The 17,894-nt window shown below is 40.4% G+C and overlaps 1 protein-coding gene across 5 annotated transcripts in view; it reads right to left on the bottom strand.

The window, feature by feature from the left end:
- Nucleotides 1-17,894, bottom strand: part of MKLN1 (muskelin 1) — a 195,102-nt gene that overhangs the window by 87,252 nt on the left and 89,956 nt on the right. For all 5 annotated transcript variants that reach the window (XM_074942695.1, XM_074942697.1, XM_074942698.1 and 2 more), the window contains 2 exons: nt 15,478-15,555; nt 14,632-14,697 (listed from right to left, as the gene is read on the bottom strand). In XM_074942695.1, the coding sequence (XP_074798796.1) occupies nt 14,632-14,697; nt 15,478-15,555 (144 nt within the window). The remainder of the gene's footprint in view (nt 1-14,631; nt 14,698-15,477; nt 15,556-17,894) is intronic.

Below are 17,894 nucleotides of genomic sequence, written 5' to 3'. Positions count from 1 at the left end.
ATAAAAATGTAAGAACATACATGGATTTTAAAAAACACAAAGCCAGTTAATTTGAATGCCTTGAAGAGGCATGATCTACCTAGGATGAAAAGACAGCACGCATTAATCAATTTCTAAGTCAGTGGACATGAAAACTCGTACTACTTTCAAGCCAGTTCCTTTCTGAATACAATTCTCTCTCACCTGTTAATTGAAAGAGCAATGGGAAGGAGGTGGTTTATCTAATAATTTAGGTTTTCAGAGGGGCTTGACGCAGCCCCTTAGATATACAGCCAATTTTCTAGGCTATTCTGATTTTATTTATAATGTCTGTCTCTACCTCAGAAGGGAGAATCAAATCCAGTATTTCACTGTATAAGTACTGGAGAAAAGGACAAAAATTTCTTTTTTAAAAAAATCAACCAATATTCATGTTCAGGATACTGTGAATAAGTACAGCTTGTTCAACAGGGTGTTGGGCTTTTGTATTGTATGTGGTGCGGGCTATCAACCAGAACCTGAAATTGGGTTCTATTCCAAGCTCTGGCAGGCCTGATATTCGACATGGACTCAGTTACAAATGTTCTAGCTTAGTCTGCCCTTCTGTAAAACAGATATACTTCCTTTAACAGTGAGGTAATTACAATTTATGAAGGGCTCTGAGATTGACAAGTGAGGAAGGCCACACAAACAAATTAGTAGCAGAGACAGAAAATTCCATGACTTCAAGTTCCAAGCCCATTCCTCCAGAGCTTGCTACCCCTCAAGAGTTAAATGTCTGAGTTAGAGGCATATTAAAACTATGACCCCATCAACCAATTAATGCCCAACATAATGGGCTCCAACAGGCGTCCCAGGCAGCCATGCTCAGATGTAACTGAATGACTCTTCTGGGTGTGGGAGGCATAAAGTCTCTGCACAAAGGAGAAGTGAAAAAGAATCTCAGTGCTCTGATAGGAGGAGGAGTAGGAAGCATCTAGTCTACTGGCTTGGTAGCTTTGAAGTCTCAGATCTTCTCAAAAGAAAATTTGATTTTAATACCAAAAAGCAATCGATTAGTGAACTAGAATTCAAAATTTTTCTCAAAACGTAAGAGCATTTCTAGGGGGGGGGCAACTTTCAAAACTCTAAGTATTCACTTAAAGTACTTTTCTTAAAAAATTGTGCACTAGTTTACTATAACTGTCTGCCAACTTTCAATCTGGTACCAATTAAACAGCACAGTTAAAAATGTGATATAGAATTTAAATGGCTATTGACCCTTGTCTATAATTGTGCTAGTGGGCACCACCATGAAAAGGTTATCCTGGTTCATTAACTTTAATTACCCTTCCTCTTGGGCTCAGGGCTCCCAATGTTCCCTGCGAAGAGCAAGTCCCTTTGTGCACATAAATTCTCACAGTTCACAAAACCCACATTACCACAACAGCTTCATTGATAGCTGAAGAAAATAAAAGATTTGGCACAGACCACGTATCCTATTGGGTCGCTGCCAAAATGTCATGCCTGCCTATGAAGGCTTTGTTGCTCCAGTTGAAGTTTAATAGCAAACCTGAATAAATCTAATGAAAGCTAAACCTTTTATCTACCTTAAAAAAACCTGGTAAAATGAAATAATCTTGCAAGCGTTCAAAAGGAGTGAAATATCATCATAAAGTAAATGCCAATGGTAAGCACCTCAGTGCTTACAAGTGGCAATGAAAAGACAAATGTACACAATGTCAAATTTGCTTTTATTCTTACTGCATAACTACATTCCAGCTCAGCAATAAAGGCTCCATCATTACCCAGTCCAGAATGACTAACATTCCTTCCTTTCTACTGGCTTTTTAGCCGATGCACAAAATAAAACCCAACATCTTTTATTATTTATTGTATTGCCAGCACAATTTTTGTACTGTAATTTATTTATTACAGGATTTTTTTTAGAAGGAAATTTGTGTTTGGAAACACCGATGTATCTGCCGCCAAGAGATTCATGGTTACTTTTTTTTTAAATGGTTTTTTCTAATGTTTGCAACTATTCTTCCAAGGTTTAAGTAAAACATATTTTTATCCTTCACCAAAAATCCAAAGTAACTCAATTTTGCAGCAACAGTTTCACTTCTTAGCTCCCTTTATATATGTGCACTATTCCACCATCAAATTGGATATCTGTGACATCCTCCATAACTTTGTGCTTGCCATTAAGTCATCAATTTTATTACATTCATAGTCTGTCATACTGCATTTATCTCTGTTCACAGCATAACAAAACACACTGTGATATTGGAAATACTGTGGTAACAGTTGGTAAATGATGATTATGCTGCATTGGCTGTTCAGAACAATGACAGTATCTGTTTTCCCTAAACACACTTACACATACAGCTACTAGGCCTATGATTGCAGTGAAAATGTTTCAGCAGGATCCAAGATTTGTGAGGGAGGACAAGTCAAGTCTGGTGAATGCATTTGGAGCAGTCTGATGGTGATACTGACCCTCTTAGTCTTGGCTTAGGCAACATATCATACTTATGGGTACAGAGGCTGCACTTTGAAACTTTCAGTTGACCTTTAGAAAACAATACTAGTATTAGTGGTATTCCCCATTTTAAGTAAATGGACTAGCTAGTCAGGACAGGGACCACATGTTCCTATGTGTTTGAAGACTGCCTAATGCAATGAGGCTCCAATTCCAATTGAGACCTCTTGGTAATCTAGTCAATTTAACATTTAAAATGGCAAAAAAAAGTAATGTGTGTCCTAAAAGTATAAAAAGTACAAAAGGTAAAAGGAAGCTTCACATACAGCCATTATAGGGAAACAATTCAATCTCACAAGGATTTGTGAGACTGAGGGAGAGAAGATAAAATTGATCAATTCCCAGTGGCGCTATTCTGATAATACAAGTTAGAAGATGAAAATACAGAAGTGCGGGTCGTAGCAAACCTCATCTTCACTCAAATCTTCAGATACTTAGATACAACTGAGTGTCAGACAGTATTCCAGGACAAGGTCTGCAAGTCTGATACAGCATTCCAACCTCTGTGTCCAGAAAGGCTCACTGGCAGCCTTATCGTTCTGACGCGATTAAAGATCACTAAAAGTATTAATTCTAAGGTGGTACAAAAGAGCTATAACTACATATAAGAACAGGAACAAATTCATCCCAGGCAAGGAATCCTATATTCTCACTTGCTCCCTCAGAACTCTCAAGCAGACCAACCAGACATACATAAAATAGCAAATGTCCAAGTTAAAGCTGCTTGTCTTCAATTACTATGGAACACTGCAACTCTTCAAGGATGCGTGCTGCTTCCATTAGGCTGCTTTTCTAAATATCAAATATTTGTACTCTGATCAAGACCAGTTTTGCATGCAAAAGACAGGAGACGAAGTGTCTACTGTGTATCAAAGTTTAACAGAGACTGATGCAATATCAGCTTACATAGTAGATATTTTCTACCATGTATCTGAAATGTGAACAATCCTTATTTTTAGTACTATGGTAGCACCAAAAATGTGCTAGACGCTGCACAGACATATAGGGAAATGATCTGTGCCTCACAGATTACAATCTAAAGACTAAAAACAAAGAGGAGAAAGGGGCACTGTCTTATTGTTTCTTTGTGCTCCCATGTCTGTAACCACGTACTGTCTCTTGTCTTATACTTAGACCGTATGCTTTTGGGGAAAGGGGCCATCGTCTTTCCCCTCAATGCGTGTACAGCACAATGGAGCCCTGCCAAGACTGTAGAGCTCCCACAACAACAACATACAAGTAAAGTGATCAGAGAAGATAAACAAACCAAATTACTTTACATTTTTTCTTTTAAAATGTCATTTCTTGCAGGCATTGCAATGGGTACTGAAGATAAATCTGAATGGACAGAGGGCAGTGGCCTGGCATGTCAAGGTAATTATATTGTAGTAGCACCCCAACAGCTCAGTCAAGATCAGGATTCCACTGTGCTACATACTGTAAAAATATATAGGGAAAGACTCTCCCTGTGCCCAATAATATGTATTAGAGATAATGCTGCATCATGCCCAGCTCAACTCTGCCTTTCCTACTCACGGCCCAAATTTAGAATTTCTCCTACAGGTCAACCAGTGAACATTTGCAAGAGTCTATAGCATTGTTACATCCATCCAAAGCCCTTATCAGATATAATTTGGAGGTCAGAGTTCCCTACTGTTCTTGCCATGCCCCAAACTCAAAATTTAAGTATTTCTTAGGAGAAACTATATTCAAGAGCACTTCTAAATTGCTTATTCTGGCAAAAAAGCAGTCCCTAAGAGGCCTACTCTGTTCTCCCACTTTCTTCCCTTACTCTCAATACTGTTGCTATCGTCAACAACCCCCCTTTCCCAAGATGGCAAGAAGCTGCTAGACTACCACTAGTCTGTCCATCCTTTACCACCATGCCTCAACCTAGATACTGCCTACCAACTTCTCACTAAGCTTCTCTTTTTCAGAAGAGGTATTTAGCAACCCTCTCCCATCACCTGCTACACATCAAATCAGTCAGATCTATCTCCAGAGAACTTGTGCATTTTACGCATTGCAGCCATTTTCATGTCACTATTAGTCTGCACAAAAGATTACACTCCTCACTGGAAGCGTAAATCGAGGGCAATGTAACAATCTCATACTAAGACGACTCTGGGTAAAATTTTCAAAAGTGCTTAAGTCACTTAGAAATCTAAACCACACTGAATCAATGAAATTTAGGCACTTTTGAAACTTACACATTTTTTTTTTCCCCCACAATATACTGCAGTGTATTTAATAGCACTAATACATTATGAAGCACAGATCAAATTAAAATTGAACTAGACTTGTCAAAACAAACATTGTAATGAGTTACCCTTGCTCTTTCATTAAATTTGTCACTTGCTATCTCACAAGAATCACAACATGGCTCCTCAGACAGTTTGAATTAGCTAGATTCTATTGTACTGAAAAGTAGAACAATCACGAGGTTCACTCATACATCATAAGATACCAATGAAGTAGTTCCCCCTCCCCGAATTCTCTCAAAATGCTGACCAACTTTTCAATAGGGTAGGCAAATATTTAGACAACTAGGGGGAGGGGAAGATTAATGTTTAGTCATAATAATTGTGTTACAGTAACGGAACCAAACGAAATGCTTCTCCCAATACCTTTGATTATACCTTGTGCACCCTTCTTTCCCCCTCAACCAAGTAAACTCATGTCTTATTCTCAGCTTTCACGTAAGCGTCCTGAGACAGAAGCACTTTTATTGGAGTAAAAGCAGCATTTTTCTCTCCTTCCTTTCTCAAATTAAACCTCTCATCTGCCTCCACCGTCCCTACCCCAACCTTGGTGTCAACCTCTGCTTCTTTTCCTGTAATTCCTTTGTCTGAATCTGACTCACCATATCTCTGCAGCATTGCCCATGTGTATTGCTGCCTTGATTCCACCTCTGCTGAAACCTTTAACTAGGCCTTCATCTGTGGTCAGCTGACTATTGCAATTCCCTTTCCATTGACCTTCCCACTGCTTAGCTACCTAGTATAATTTGCCTGCCTTCTCCAATATAAAATGGTGGTCCTTCCTGAAGGACAGCTTGGCTTCATTCCCTTGAGAAACAATGGGAGGTGGTATCCATTTTCAAAGAGAGCCATTCTTTGTTTATCTGCTTCTCCATAAAGAAGAAGCTTTCACTCATAACACTGTAGCCTACGCATGAGATATTAGTGAGCCTTACCTTTGCTATGTCCGAAGGGTCTGTTTTATTTAATTGAGATCATTAGGAACAAAAATACAGTGACACTGACAGCTACATTTCATAACGGAAATATTTTTAATTAATTTTAACTTCTAAACCAGTTAATGATTTTACTTGTAAATTATCAGAACATTCATTCTATATTCAAGAAGCAAATGATGTAATTTGGGGGGACACTACATCATATGCTTCATATATAAAATGACTGAATCCTTGCTTTTAGTGCAAAACTCAACCTTAACTATGGGGCTGCAATGAATGATTCCACAACAAAATGTGCATTGTATTCCTGTCAAAGATAGGTTTTAAGGAATAACAGCGCATGTTTGGTATCCTGACATTAAGTAGCAGAATTCTTCCTCAAAAAAGAGCATAAAAAAAATTTTAAAAAAAGTGTTGTTGCTATGCTGAACCAGCCTCTCGTTTGCTCAATAAAAGCCCTGACAAAGCATGATTAAGGTCATTTTGATACAGATACCAGCAGTAGATGTCTGAATCCTCTTACAAAATGCATCAAGGCAATGACTCTGCTACTTGCAGCTCTGTTCAGCTGGGAATGCAGCACTGAAATTAAAGTCTGTTTGGGTATTTTGCCAGAATCTACATAAGTAAGAAGGTATTGTAGTCCTGTTACAGAACTAGGCAGAGCACTTACCTCTAATATCCTTGGGTGATGACCCATGTTTCCTTATATTAGAGCTTCCCAAATGCAGTCAGAACTTTCTTCCTCTAAAAAGGTACAGAAAACTGTCCTGCTTCCCATATAAAGAGTTATCTAAAAATACTGTAGGTCCTTCTTGCAGAAAAAATGGAAATGGCACACTATATTCTATTTTAAACGGTATGAGCCTGTGGATGTACAAAGTTATTGTCCCTGATCTAAGTCGGGCATGACCTGGTTAATGAATATAATTCTGTATAGATATGTTAAGAGTGACTGCTGTGGTGTTCTGTATTTGACTGGAGTACTGTCTGGTCCTAAAAAGATTATCTCACCATAAAGCTAGTTATCTTAAGTCAGGAAGGACATTATGGATTATAGCATGAGCATCAGACCTTTCTGCACCATGCATATCAGACTATACTCTTGGTATACAGAATTGAGTTGCCTGTCCCCTCCATCATGCCCCCTTGTGTGTAAAACAAACAAACAAAAACACAACACACCCAGAAAGCAGCACTACACAACAAGTAATTTTAGCCTCCAGCTTTACTCAGTGTAGCATTAGAGCAGTCCAACCAGTTTTAATCACCCATTCCCTTAAAGGAGAGGTAACCTAGTAACCCACAGAATCTTTAGTTAACATAATGTATTTATCCGCTTTCATGTCCACTCACCAAAAGTCTATTCCCAGAAATACTTGTAAGAGGGCAGAGTTAGTATTGACTTGTCCTGCATGACTAAATTGTTAGAAGCAACTGAGACATGGAGCAAGCCACTTAACCTTTTCCTACCTCCATTTTTACAGTCAGTAACGAGGATCATGCCAATCTTTGAAAGGCACTTGGATCCAGTGATGAAAAGTGCTAAGCACAAATTATTATCCCCTCTCATCCCCAGGTCCTCTCCAAAAAGGATGTGGAGAAATTGGAGAGAGTCCAGTGGAAGGCAACGAAAATGATTAGGGGTCTGGGGCACATGACTTACAAGGAGAGGCTGAGGGAACTGGGGTTATTTAGTCTGCAGAAGAGAAGAGTGAGAGGGAATTTGATAGCAGCCTTCAATTACCTGAAGGGGGGTTCCAAAGAGGATGGAGCTAGGCTGTTCTCAGTGGTGACAGATGACGGAACAAGAAGCAAGGGTCTCAAGTTGTAGTGGGGAAGGTTTAGGTTGGATATTAGGAAACACTATTTCACCCGGAGGGGGGTGAAACACTGGAATGGATTACCTAGGGAGGTGGTGGAATCTCCATCCTTAGAGATTTTTACGCCCGGCTTGACAAAGCCCTGGTTGGGATTGGTCTTGCTTTGAGCAGGCGGTTGGACTAGATGACCTCCTGAGGTCTCTTCCAACCCTAATATTCTATGACCTATGTGATAACAGCTCAGCAAGTGGGGCAAGGCATATGTTTTTTTTTCCTTTTTCCATTAACATTAGGCATGCTTGAGGCTGCCCAGAGAGACTAGCTTCAGTTTGTAAAATACACCCCAAAGCCATGCCTAGACAAATTCCCACAGCTTTGATAAATGGGCCCAAGCACAAAAGGAAGCTTGAGCAGCCATTAGTAAAAGCAGCAGGTTTTACAACACAAACAGAATCAGCAACCTTCCTGGCTTTCTCATGAGCCAAATTAAATACCAGAAACACCCAGAGCTTCCTCATGAGCAAAACCACCACCACATAAAACATACTGCTTTTGCAGGCCCAAGCAGGCCCTGAAGCAAAACGGATTACAGCCTCCCAAGAAGCTTACAGGGAATCTCTGCTCCAGAGCCGTAAGAATGATTCAAAGTTACCCTCTGTCACTAGAAGGCATAAACCTTGGGGGTGAAATTGACTAAAGGAATGGGAGGAAGTCCAGGTCTCCCAGAAAACAAAGTACATGTGTTTAATTTAGTGAGTTACTCGCTAGTCAGTTTAAGAAACTGGAAGACTGACTCAGTTTCACTGCCTTATTTAATATCAGAATGATCTCATAGGTCTAAGCCTGAGCTAGACAACTTGCTCTGACTAAGGGAGGAAGAATCACACTTACCAATGCATTCATTCCAAAAATGTTTCATACATTTCCTGGCAAAATGCATATATCCCTCTTATTTGTATTAGCATCACTCCTCCTGCTTTGAAAGAAGCATTCAATCTTGAAAACTATATTCTATGGCCACTAGAGTGCGCGTCACAGCTTTCATTTCACACGGTAGTGCTTCTCTCAACACAATCTCTAACGAGGCAAACTTATCTTCATAGATCTTCCTCAGATTCTTCTACCTCTCTCCAAGAAGAATGTTTGCCAGCCTCATACAAACGGAGTACTTCCTCTCTGGGGCAATAATTATATTTTGAATGACAAAGGTCTAGAACTTTATCAACTCAGGAAACTATAATAAAAATTAATGGTGAACAAGAAAGTTATTTTTAGGGCTGTCAAGCAATTAAAAAAATTAATCGCACTGTTAAACAATAGAATACCATTTATTTAAATATTTCTGGACGCCTTCTACATTTTCAAATATATTGATTTCAATCACAACACAATACAAAGTGTACAGTGCTCACTTTATTTTTGATTACAAGCACTGTAAAAAAAACAATTTTTCAATTCACCTAATACAAGTACTGTAGTGTAATCTCCTTAACATGAAAGTTGAACTTACAAATGTAGAATTATGTACAAAAAAACTGCATTCAAAAATAAAACAATGTAAAATTTTAGAGCCTGCAAGTCCACTCAGTCCTAATTCTCATTCAGACAATCGCTCAGACAAACAAGTCTGTTTACATTTGCAGGAGATAATACTGCCAGGTTCTTGTTTACAATGTCACCTGACAGTGAGAACAGGCCTTCTCATGGCACTGCTGTAGCCGGATTTGCAAGATATTTACGTGCCAGATGCGCTAAAGATTCATATGTCCCTTCATGCTTCGGCCACCATTCCAGGGGACATGCGTCCATGCTGACGACAGGTTCTGCTCAATAAGAATTCAAAGCAGTGCAGACTGACATGTTCATTTTCATTATCTAAGTCAGATGCCACCAGCACAAGACTGATTTTCTTTTTTGGTGGTTCAGGTTCTGTAGTTTCTGCATTGCAGTGTTGCTCTTTTAAGACTTCTGAAAACATGCTCTACCACCTCACCCCTCTCAGATTTTGGAAGGCACTTCAGACTCTTAAACCTTGGGTCAAGTGCTGTAGCTATCTTTAGAAATCTCACATTGGTACCTTCTTTGCATTTTGTGAAATCTACAGTGAAAATGTTCTTAAAATGAACAACTTGTGCTGGGCCATCATCTGAGACTTCTATAACAGGAAATATATGGCAGAATGCGGGTAAAACAGAGCAGGGGACATAAAATTCTCCCCCAAGGAGTTCAGTCACAAATTTAATTAACACTCCCCCCCCCCCCCCCCCCCCAACAAGCGTCATCAGCATGGAAGTATGTCCTCTGGAATGATGGACAAAGCATGAAGGGGCATACAAATGTTTCGCATATCTGGCACGTAAATACCTTGCCATGTTGGCTACAAAAATGCCATGCAAATGCCTGTTTTCACTTTCTGGTGACATTGTAAAGAAGAGGACAGCATTATCTCCTGTAAAGGTAGGTAAACTTGTTTGCCTTAGCGATTAAACAAGCGGTTAAACAAGAAGTAGGACTGGGTGGACTTGTAGGCTCTGAAGTTTTACATTGTTTTGTTTGAGTGCAGTTATGTCACACACAAAAACATCTACATTTGTAAATTGCACTTTCACAACAAAAAGATCGCACTACAGTACTTATATGAGGTGAACTGAAAAATGCTATTTCTTTTATCATTTTTACAGTGCAAATATTTGTAATCAAAAATATACACTTTAATTTCAATTACAATAGAATACAATATATAGGAAAATGTAGAAAAACATCCAAAATACGTAATAAATTTCAATTGGTATGCTATTGTTTAACAGTGCAATTAAAACTGCAATTAACCGAGATTAATTTTTTGAGTTAATCCCGTGAGTTAACTGCAATTAATCAACAGCCCTAGTTATTTTGACAGCCCTAGTTGTATTCTGTCCTCATGCCCATGCACCTCAACTTGCTACAGCCTTCAACTCCCTATCTATATGCCCACAACCAATATAGCCACTCTCAGCTCCCCCAGATTTTCAATAATAATCCCACATTCCTCCTTGCCCCTCAAAGGGTATCACACTGTAGCTCGGGGTATGATTTGCAGCTTTCACGGACATACCCATGGTAGCTTTAATCTAGCTAACCCGCTAAAACTAGTAGTGAGGACATGGCAGGCAGCATGGTCTTCAGTGCAGGAAGCACAAGTACCTACCCAGAGGGGTAAAACAGGCTCGTGCAGCCCGCACTGCCACGTCCTCATTGCTATTTTTAGCAAACTAGTTAGATTAAAGCTAGTGCATGGATGATTACAGAAGCTGCAAACTGCACCCCGACCTGTAGTCCAGATGTACCCAAAGGCTTGGCACCCGTCCCCTCTCCCCACTAACTGTAAGTCACCTTTATTACATTGTATTAATCGTATGGGTTAGGTGGGGAAAGGGTTAGAAACCATGTTTGTTAGGAGTATTTAAATAAGGAGTTGAGGGCAACATGAAGTCTTCTGACTGGTAACAGCAAGGGTAACCAGCAGTTGAAGACAGTGTATTTTATTACATATCAACCTATCAAGATATGGTCAATCAAAACCCTAACCATCCTACTTGCATACCCCTTTCCTCTACCCTTTGACAGACTAAGTTATTTGTGGCAGGGACTGTACCATTCTTGTGTGTTTACATGGAACCTAACAGGTTTTCTTCCTCCATAGCAGTACAAAGTAGCTACAGGGTAGAGATTTGTATATTTATTACAATTAGACAGCCACAGTGAAAAGGTTGTTGAAAGGGGGAGAGAGAAAAATTGTTGTTCTTAACCTCCGAGGATAGGACAAGAAGCAATGGGCTTAAATTGCAGGTTTAGGTTGGACATTAGGAAGTTTTTCCTGTCAGGGTGGTTAAGAACTGGAATAAATTGCCTTGGGAGATTGTGGAATCTCCATCATTGCAGATTTTTAAGAGCAGGTTGGACAAACACCTGTCAGGGATGGTCTAGATAACACTTAGTCCTGCCATGAGTGCAGGGGACTGGACTAGATTACCTCTTGAGGTCCCTTCCAATCCTATGATTAGGCAAGGAGGTTTGGGGATTTCCTCCAATGCTCCCCACTCCCATTCTCCATCCATTGCATTGTAGTTTATATAAACTACCTAAATAATTGAAGCCAGCATGATTATACTGCATTTTGACAAATAAAATAGACAGAATTTTGCAGAATTTTAAAATATTGTGCACCATTTTAAATGTTTTGGTGCAGAATCCCCCGAGGAGTACGTTTCTAGAAAAGTTTCAGAGTAACAGCCGTGTTAGTCTGTATTCGCAAAAAGAAGAGGACTTGTGGCACCTTAGAGACTAACCAATTTATTTGAGCATGAGCTTTCGTGAGCTACAGCTCACTTCATCGGATGCATACTGTGGAAATTGCAGAATACATTATTATATACACAGACACCATGAAACAATACCTCCTCCCACCCCACTCTCCTGGTAATAGCTTATCTAAAGTGATCAAGATGGGCCATTTCCAGCACAAATCCAGGTTCTCTCACCCTCCGCTCCCCCACAGACAAACTCACTCTCTTGCTGGTAATAGCCCATCCAAAGTGACCACTCTTCACAATGTGTATGATAATCAAGGTGGGCCATTTCCTGCAGGAATCCAGGTTCTCTCACCCCCCTCCAAAAACCACACACACAAACTATCCTTACAACGTGCATGAAAATCAAGGTGGGTCATTTCCAGCACAAATCCAGGTTTTTTAACCCCCCTCCCCCCCAAACCCCCACACACAAACTCTCTCCTGCTGGCAATAGCTCATCCAAACTGACCACTCTCCCCACAATGTGCATGACAATCAAGGTGGGCCACTTCCAGCATAAATCCAAGTTTAACCAGAAGGCCGGGGCGGGGGTGGGGGGTAGGAAAAAACAAGGGGAAATAGGCTACCTTGCATAATGACTTAGCCACTCCCAGTCTCTATTTAAGCCTAAATTAATAGTATCCAATTTGCAAATGAATTCCAATTCAGCAGTTTCTCGCTGGACTCTGGATTTGAAGTTTTTTTGTTGTAAGATAGCGACCTTCATGTCTCTGATTGCATGACCAGAGAGATTGAAGTGTTCTCCGACTGGCTTATGATTGTTATAATTCTTGACATCTGATTTGTGTCCATTTATTCTTTTACGTAGAGACTGTCCAGTTTGACCAATGTACATGGCGGAGGGGCATTGCTGGCACATGATGGCATATATCAAGTTGGTGGATGTGCAGGTGAACGAGCCTCTGATAGTGTGGCTGATGTTGTTAGGCCCTGTGATGGTGTCCCCTGAATAGATATGTGGGCACAGTTGGCAACGGGCTTTGTTGCAAGGATAGGTTCCTGGGTTAGTGGTTCTGTTGTGTGGTATGTGGTTGTTGGTGAGTATTCGCTTCAGGTTGGGGGGGCTGTCTGTAGGCAAGGACTGCAAATCTTGGGAGACAGCCCCCCCAACCTGAAGCGAATACTCACCAACAACCACATACCACACAACAGAACCACTAACCCAGGAACCTATCCTTGCAACAAAGCCCGTTGCCAACTGTGCCCACATATCTATTCAGGGGACACCATCACAGGGCCTAACAACATCAGCCACACTATCAGAGGCTCGTTCACCTGCACATCCACCAACTTGATATATGCCATCATGTGCCAGCAATGCCCCTCCGCCATGTACATTGGTCAAACTGGACAGTCTCTACGTAAAAGAATAAATGGACACAAATCAGATGTCAAGAATTATAACATTCATAAGCCAGTCGGAGAACACTTCAATCTCTCTGGTCATGCAATCAGAGACATGAAGGTCGCTATCTTACAACAAAAAAACTTCAAATCCAGAGTCCAGCGAGAAACTGCTGAATTGGAATTCATTTGCAAATTGGATACTATTAATTTAGGCTTAAATAGAGACTCGGAGTGGCTAAGTCATTATGCAAGATAGCCTATTTCCCCTTGTTTTTTCCTACCCCCCACCCCCGCCCCGGCCTTCTGGTTAAACTTGGATTTATGCTGGAAGTGGCCCACCTTGATTGTCATGCACATTGTGGGGAGAGTGGTCAGTTTGGATGAGCTATTGCCAGCAGGAGAGAGTTTGTGTGTGGGGGTTTGGGGGGGGGGGGGGTTAAAAAACCTGGATTTGTGCTGGAAATGACCCACCTTGATTTTCATGCACGTTGTAAGGATAGTTTGTGTGTGTGGTTTTTGGAGGGGGGTGAGAGAACCTGGATTCCTGCAGGAAATGGCCCACCTTGATCATCATACACATTGTGAAGAGAGTGGTCACTTTGGATGGGCTATTACCAGCAAGAGAGTGAGTTTGTCTGTGGGGGGGCGGAGGGTGAGAAAACCTGGATTTGTGCTGGAAATGGCCCATCTTGATGATCACTTTAGATAAGCTATTACCAGGAGAGTGGGGTGGGAGGAGGTATTGTTTCATGGTGTCTGTGTATATAATAATGTATTCTGCAATTTCCACAGTATGCATCCGATGAAGTGAGCTGTAGCTCACGAAAGCTCATGCTCAAATAAATTGGTTAGTCTCTAAGGTGCCACAAGTCCTCCTTTTCTTTTTTCTAGAAAAGGGGGGCTCATAGCACATGGCCAATCGTTTTAAAAAAAATGATTGGTTTAGTTTTAAGATCCCCAGCTCCCTTTCTCAGGAAAAACCCCGGCTCTTAATCAGAAGGTTCCTAGGTTATCAGTGTGAGTTAGGGAGCAGTAATACTTGGCCAGCAAAGGCTGAGACTGCTTCTAGCCTTAAGACCTGCAGCAGGTAGGGGCGAAAAGGGCACCTGTAACACATCCTCCCCCAACCCAAACATCAGATCACCTATGAAAGTCACTCCTGCATCAACAAAACAAGCAGACTGAAATCTAGAAAAGTGGAGTAGGGCTCCACAGAGGGAAAGCAGAACAACAATCTAGATGCACTAAGAGCAGAGTTTTGTCCCAACACTAATAGAAAAAAATAATATACAAAGGAACCAGATACGTTTGCATATTTATAACTGAGCTGGTATCCACTCAACATAATTAAGTCCCAAAATAAAAATAGGACAGAACTTTCTTCTTAAAGAATAAATGACCATTCACCTGTCTGTACATCAATGACCATCTGATGGCCTCCTCTCATTCCTGGTCTGCTGTCCTCTCCATCACCTTGTTAAAGACAAAAAGGAAAGATTTTCTATTATACAATTTTTTAAAAAATTATAATTCATTCATTCATGCCATAAAAGCTGAGTGGAGGCAGCACAACTTAAATAGCCCACAGTCCTTCAAACATTCAAAACATACATAGCAATTATCTGGAGAACAGCATGTTTATACTCAAAGCAACCAAGATTTTTTTTTTTTTTTTATTGTCCAATTGCTTTTTGTGTCTATCTTCCAGAGAAAAATCATTGTCATATGTAAATCAGTGAATACAATGCTCTCATTCAATACAGGGAGTGTCTTGCAAGAGGAGAACTTAACAGTCCCTGGATGTGAAAAAACATCCTCAGGTCCATAAAAACTGTTGAGCTTAAACCAACCTTTACAGCCCCCAATGCTGGGGACAGCCAAAGGCTAGTTCAGCTCCCAGCATGATAAAGAGCAGCCTCAGAACTGCCTGAAGACAAGTCAGCTAGAATGGCACCTTAAATGCTACTCCACCACCCCAGAAAAGCCATCTTGTATAACTTTTGGTTTAAAGCTACTGTTTTGTGAATGGTTCCTTACTGAACTGTACATTCACATAATTATTTTAGTATCTGAAGATAAAGGCATTGTGCCAGAATGAAAAGTAAATGACATCAGCTGCACCTGTAAAAAGCAGGATTAAGCTGTCCTATAACCTACCTTTTATCACCTTCATGCACTGTATCCACAAATTACTATAGTGGCAATTACTAATGCAGGGGTAATTTTTAACAGTGTTTCCATTTAGACTCTTACCTTTGGTACTTTTGGGGATAATCTGACCCCACCGCGGTTTGTATTCCTGCTGACTGATGTACTGATTGAACAAGCCATCTGCAAACACAGGAAAAACAACTTATTGCTGCATGTAATGTTCGCAGTTACATTATGTTGTAGCAGAAATTTCAGATTAAAGTAAGATGCTCTCACTCAAACCTAACTGCTACTCTAGAGCTCTCTTCAAACAATTGTCATATGCATGTCAGTTACTAATAACATTTTCATAAATCATACCTTATTCAATTTGTATTTTGACAAAATAAAGAGAGTAAACATTAGTCACTATATCAATCAAGAACTAACCTAGCTTGATTGCCATGTCATGCCAGTTATCCATAAATCTCTAGCGTGACAGGTTTTAATTAAGAAATGGGTTCTATTTCCGTTATTTAAGCAAGAAGGGAGAAAGTTGCAAGTGCTTATAAATTCAGCCATTTCAGCTCATGTTGAGCTGAAACTGGGTCAGATGGTGTCTCCAGAGCTTCATCTAAGAGAAAAAGGCAAAAGCAGACTGCTGTAAATGCTGAGAAGAAAGAAACAGGCACTGGATCAAACCAGAAAAGTAAATTAGTCTTAAATCCCATCTCTCTCCTCTGTTTACCTGAGGGTGTTTGTTGATGGACCTTTTTTTTTTTCCCCCTCTTCTTTTTGGAGAGGAGGGGGCAGGGACACAAAAATGGGACTGGGCTTTTGGGGCCCCTGATAAAAAGTAGATTTATACAGGGTTAGATTACATACATGCTTCCTGAACCACAGGATGAAGTTTATAAATCTAAACAAAAAACTTAACACCCACTTAAAGAAAAGGAGTACTTGTGGCACCTTAGAGACTAACCAATTTGAGCATAAGCTTTCGTGAGCTACAGCTCACTTCATCGGATGCATACTGTGGAAAATACAGAAGATGTTTTTATACACACAAACTATGAAAAAATGGGTGTTTATCGCTACAAAAGGTTCTCCCCCCCCCCACTCTCCTGCTGGTAATAGCTTATCTAAAATGATCACTCTCCTTACAATGTGTGTGATAATCAAGGTGGGCCATTTCCAGCACAAAACCTGGATTTGTGCTGGAAATGGCCCACCTTGATTATCACACACATTGTAAGGAGAGTGATCATTTTAGATAAGCTATTACCAGCAGGAGAGTGGGGGGGGGGGGGGAGAGAAAACCTTTTGTAGCGATAAACACCCATTTTTTCATGGTTTGTGTGTATAAAAACATCTTCTGTATTTTCCACAGTATGCACCCGATGAAGTGAGCTGTAGCTCACGAAAGCTCATGCTCAAATAAATTGGTTAGTCTCTAAGGTGCCACAAGTACTCCTTTTCTTTTTGCGAATACAGACTAACATGGCTATTACTTCAACACTCACTTATTCATCCCTACCCATTTAAAAAAAAAAAAAAAAAAAAAAGTGTGGAGACCATCAATCCAGGGGGGTGGGGGGGGTATTTTTCCCTATTCAGGAGCCCAGACATCTTGGGGTAAGGCAAGGACTTTAGAAGTTATGAACTTGGCTGATAGGCATCCACTTCCTAAAAAGACAGCTGTAAATTCAGAAGTGTATTTACCTACCCCAGATGGCTCTAAGTGGAAAAATTAAAATCAAAACTGTATAAGCTCTTAATTATGTGTTGTACATGACAAACTTTCTCCACATCATATTTTTAATTTTTTTCTGGTCTTAATTTGTCAGGACTGAGATCTAGGTTTAATTATATGCTTAATTCTGCAAGTCAATGAGTGCTTCCTGGAAGAGGCTGAGCGGTCTAAGGTTCTGAAGTCTGGTCTCCCCAAACACTACACAGCATTTACAAACTCAAACAAGAGTTACATTGGTCAATTCTAGCTAGAAAAAAAAACTTTCAAATGTTTTCAGGCATTTTGATTCGCTCCAGAGATACATGCACAGTATATGTTCTGTTATTTGACGCTAGTAAAAAATTCCACATTAACAGAATCAGACACATTTCACTAGCCACAAACAGGTAGAAAAAACAACGTTCTTTACGGAACATTAGGATGGTTTGGTCTTCAAGAAAGGAGCTAAACAGCATCATCAATCCCTTTGGCAGCAAACGGATTATTGGACACACAGAACAAGAGGATGAATTGCACCATATGACCTGAAAAGGGTGGTTTTAACCTCTCTCTCATACTCAACGCCCACGGGCTGCACTTGTCAAGACAACACTTCTCCCCTGCTGTGCCTTCAGCTTCTTTTAATAATGCTTCTTTTCTTCCATGGGACACTGGTTTGGAGATATTCCAGCTCTCTTCCCAGAAATGTTTCTTTCAGCTGGGAGCAGTTCCACATTCATTCTACTTGCGCTATAAATCAGCAGTGGCTTGTTTTGGAAGCTGAACCACTCACTAGTGGTTTGGCACA

Source organism: Natator depressus, chromosome 1 (genome assembly GCF_965152275.1).
Source record: "Natator depressus isolate rNatDep1 chromosome 1, rNatDep2.hap1, whole genome shotgun sequence".
NCBI classification, from domain to species: Eukaryota; Metazoa; Chordata; order Testudines; family Cheloniidae; genus Natator; species Natator depressus.
This window is presented reverse-complemented; position numbering and strand designations above follow the sequence as displayed.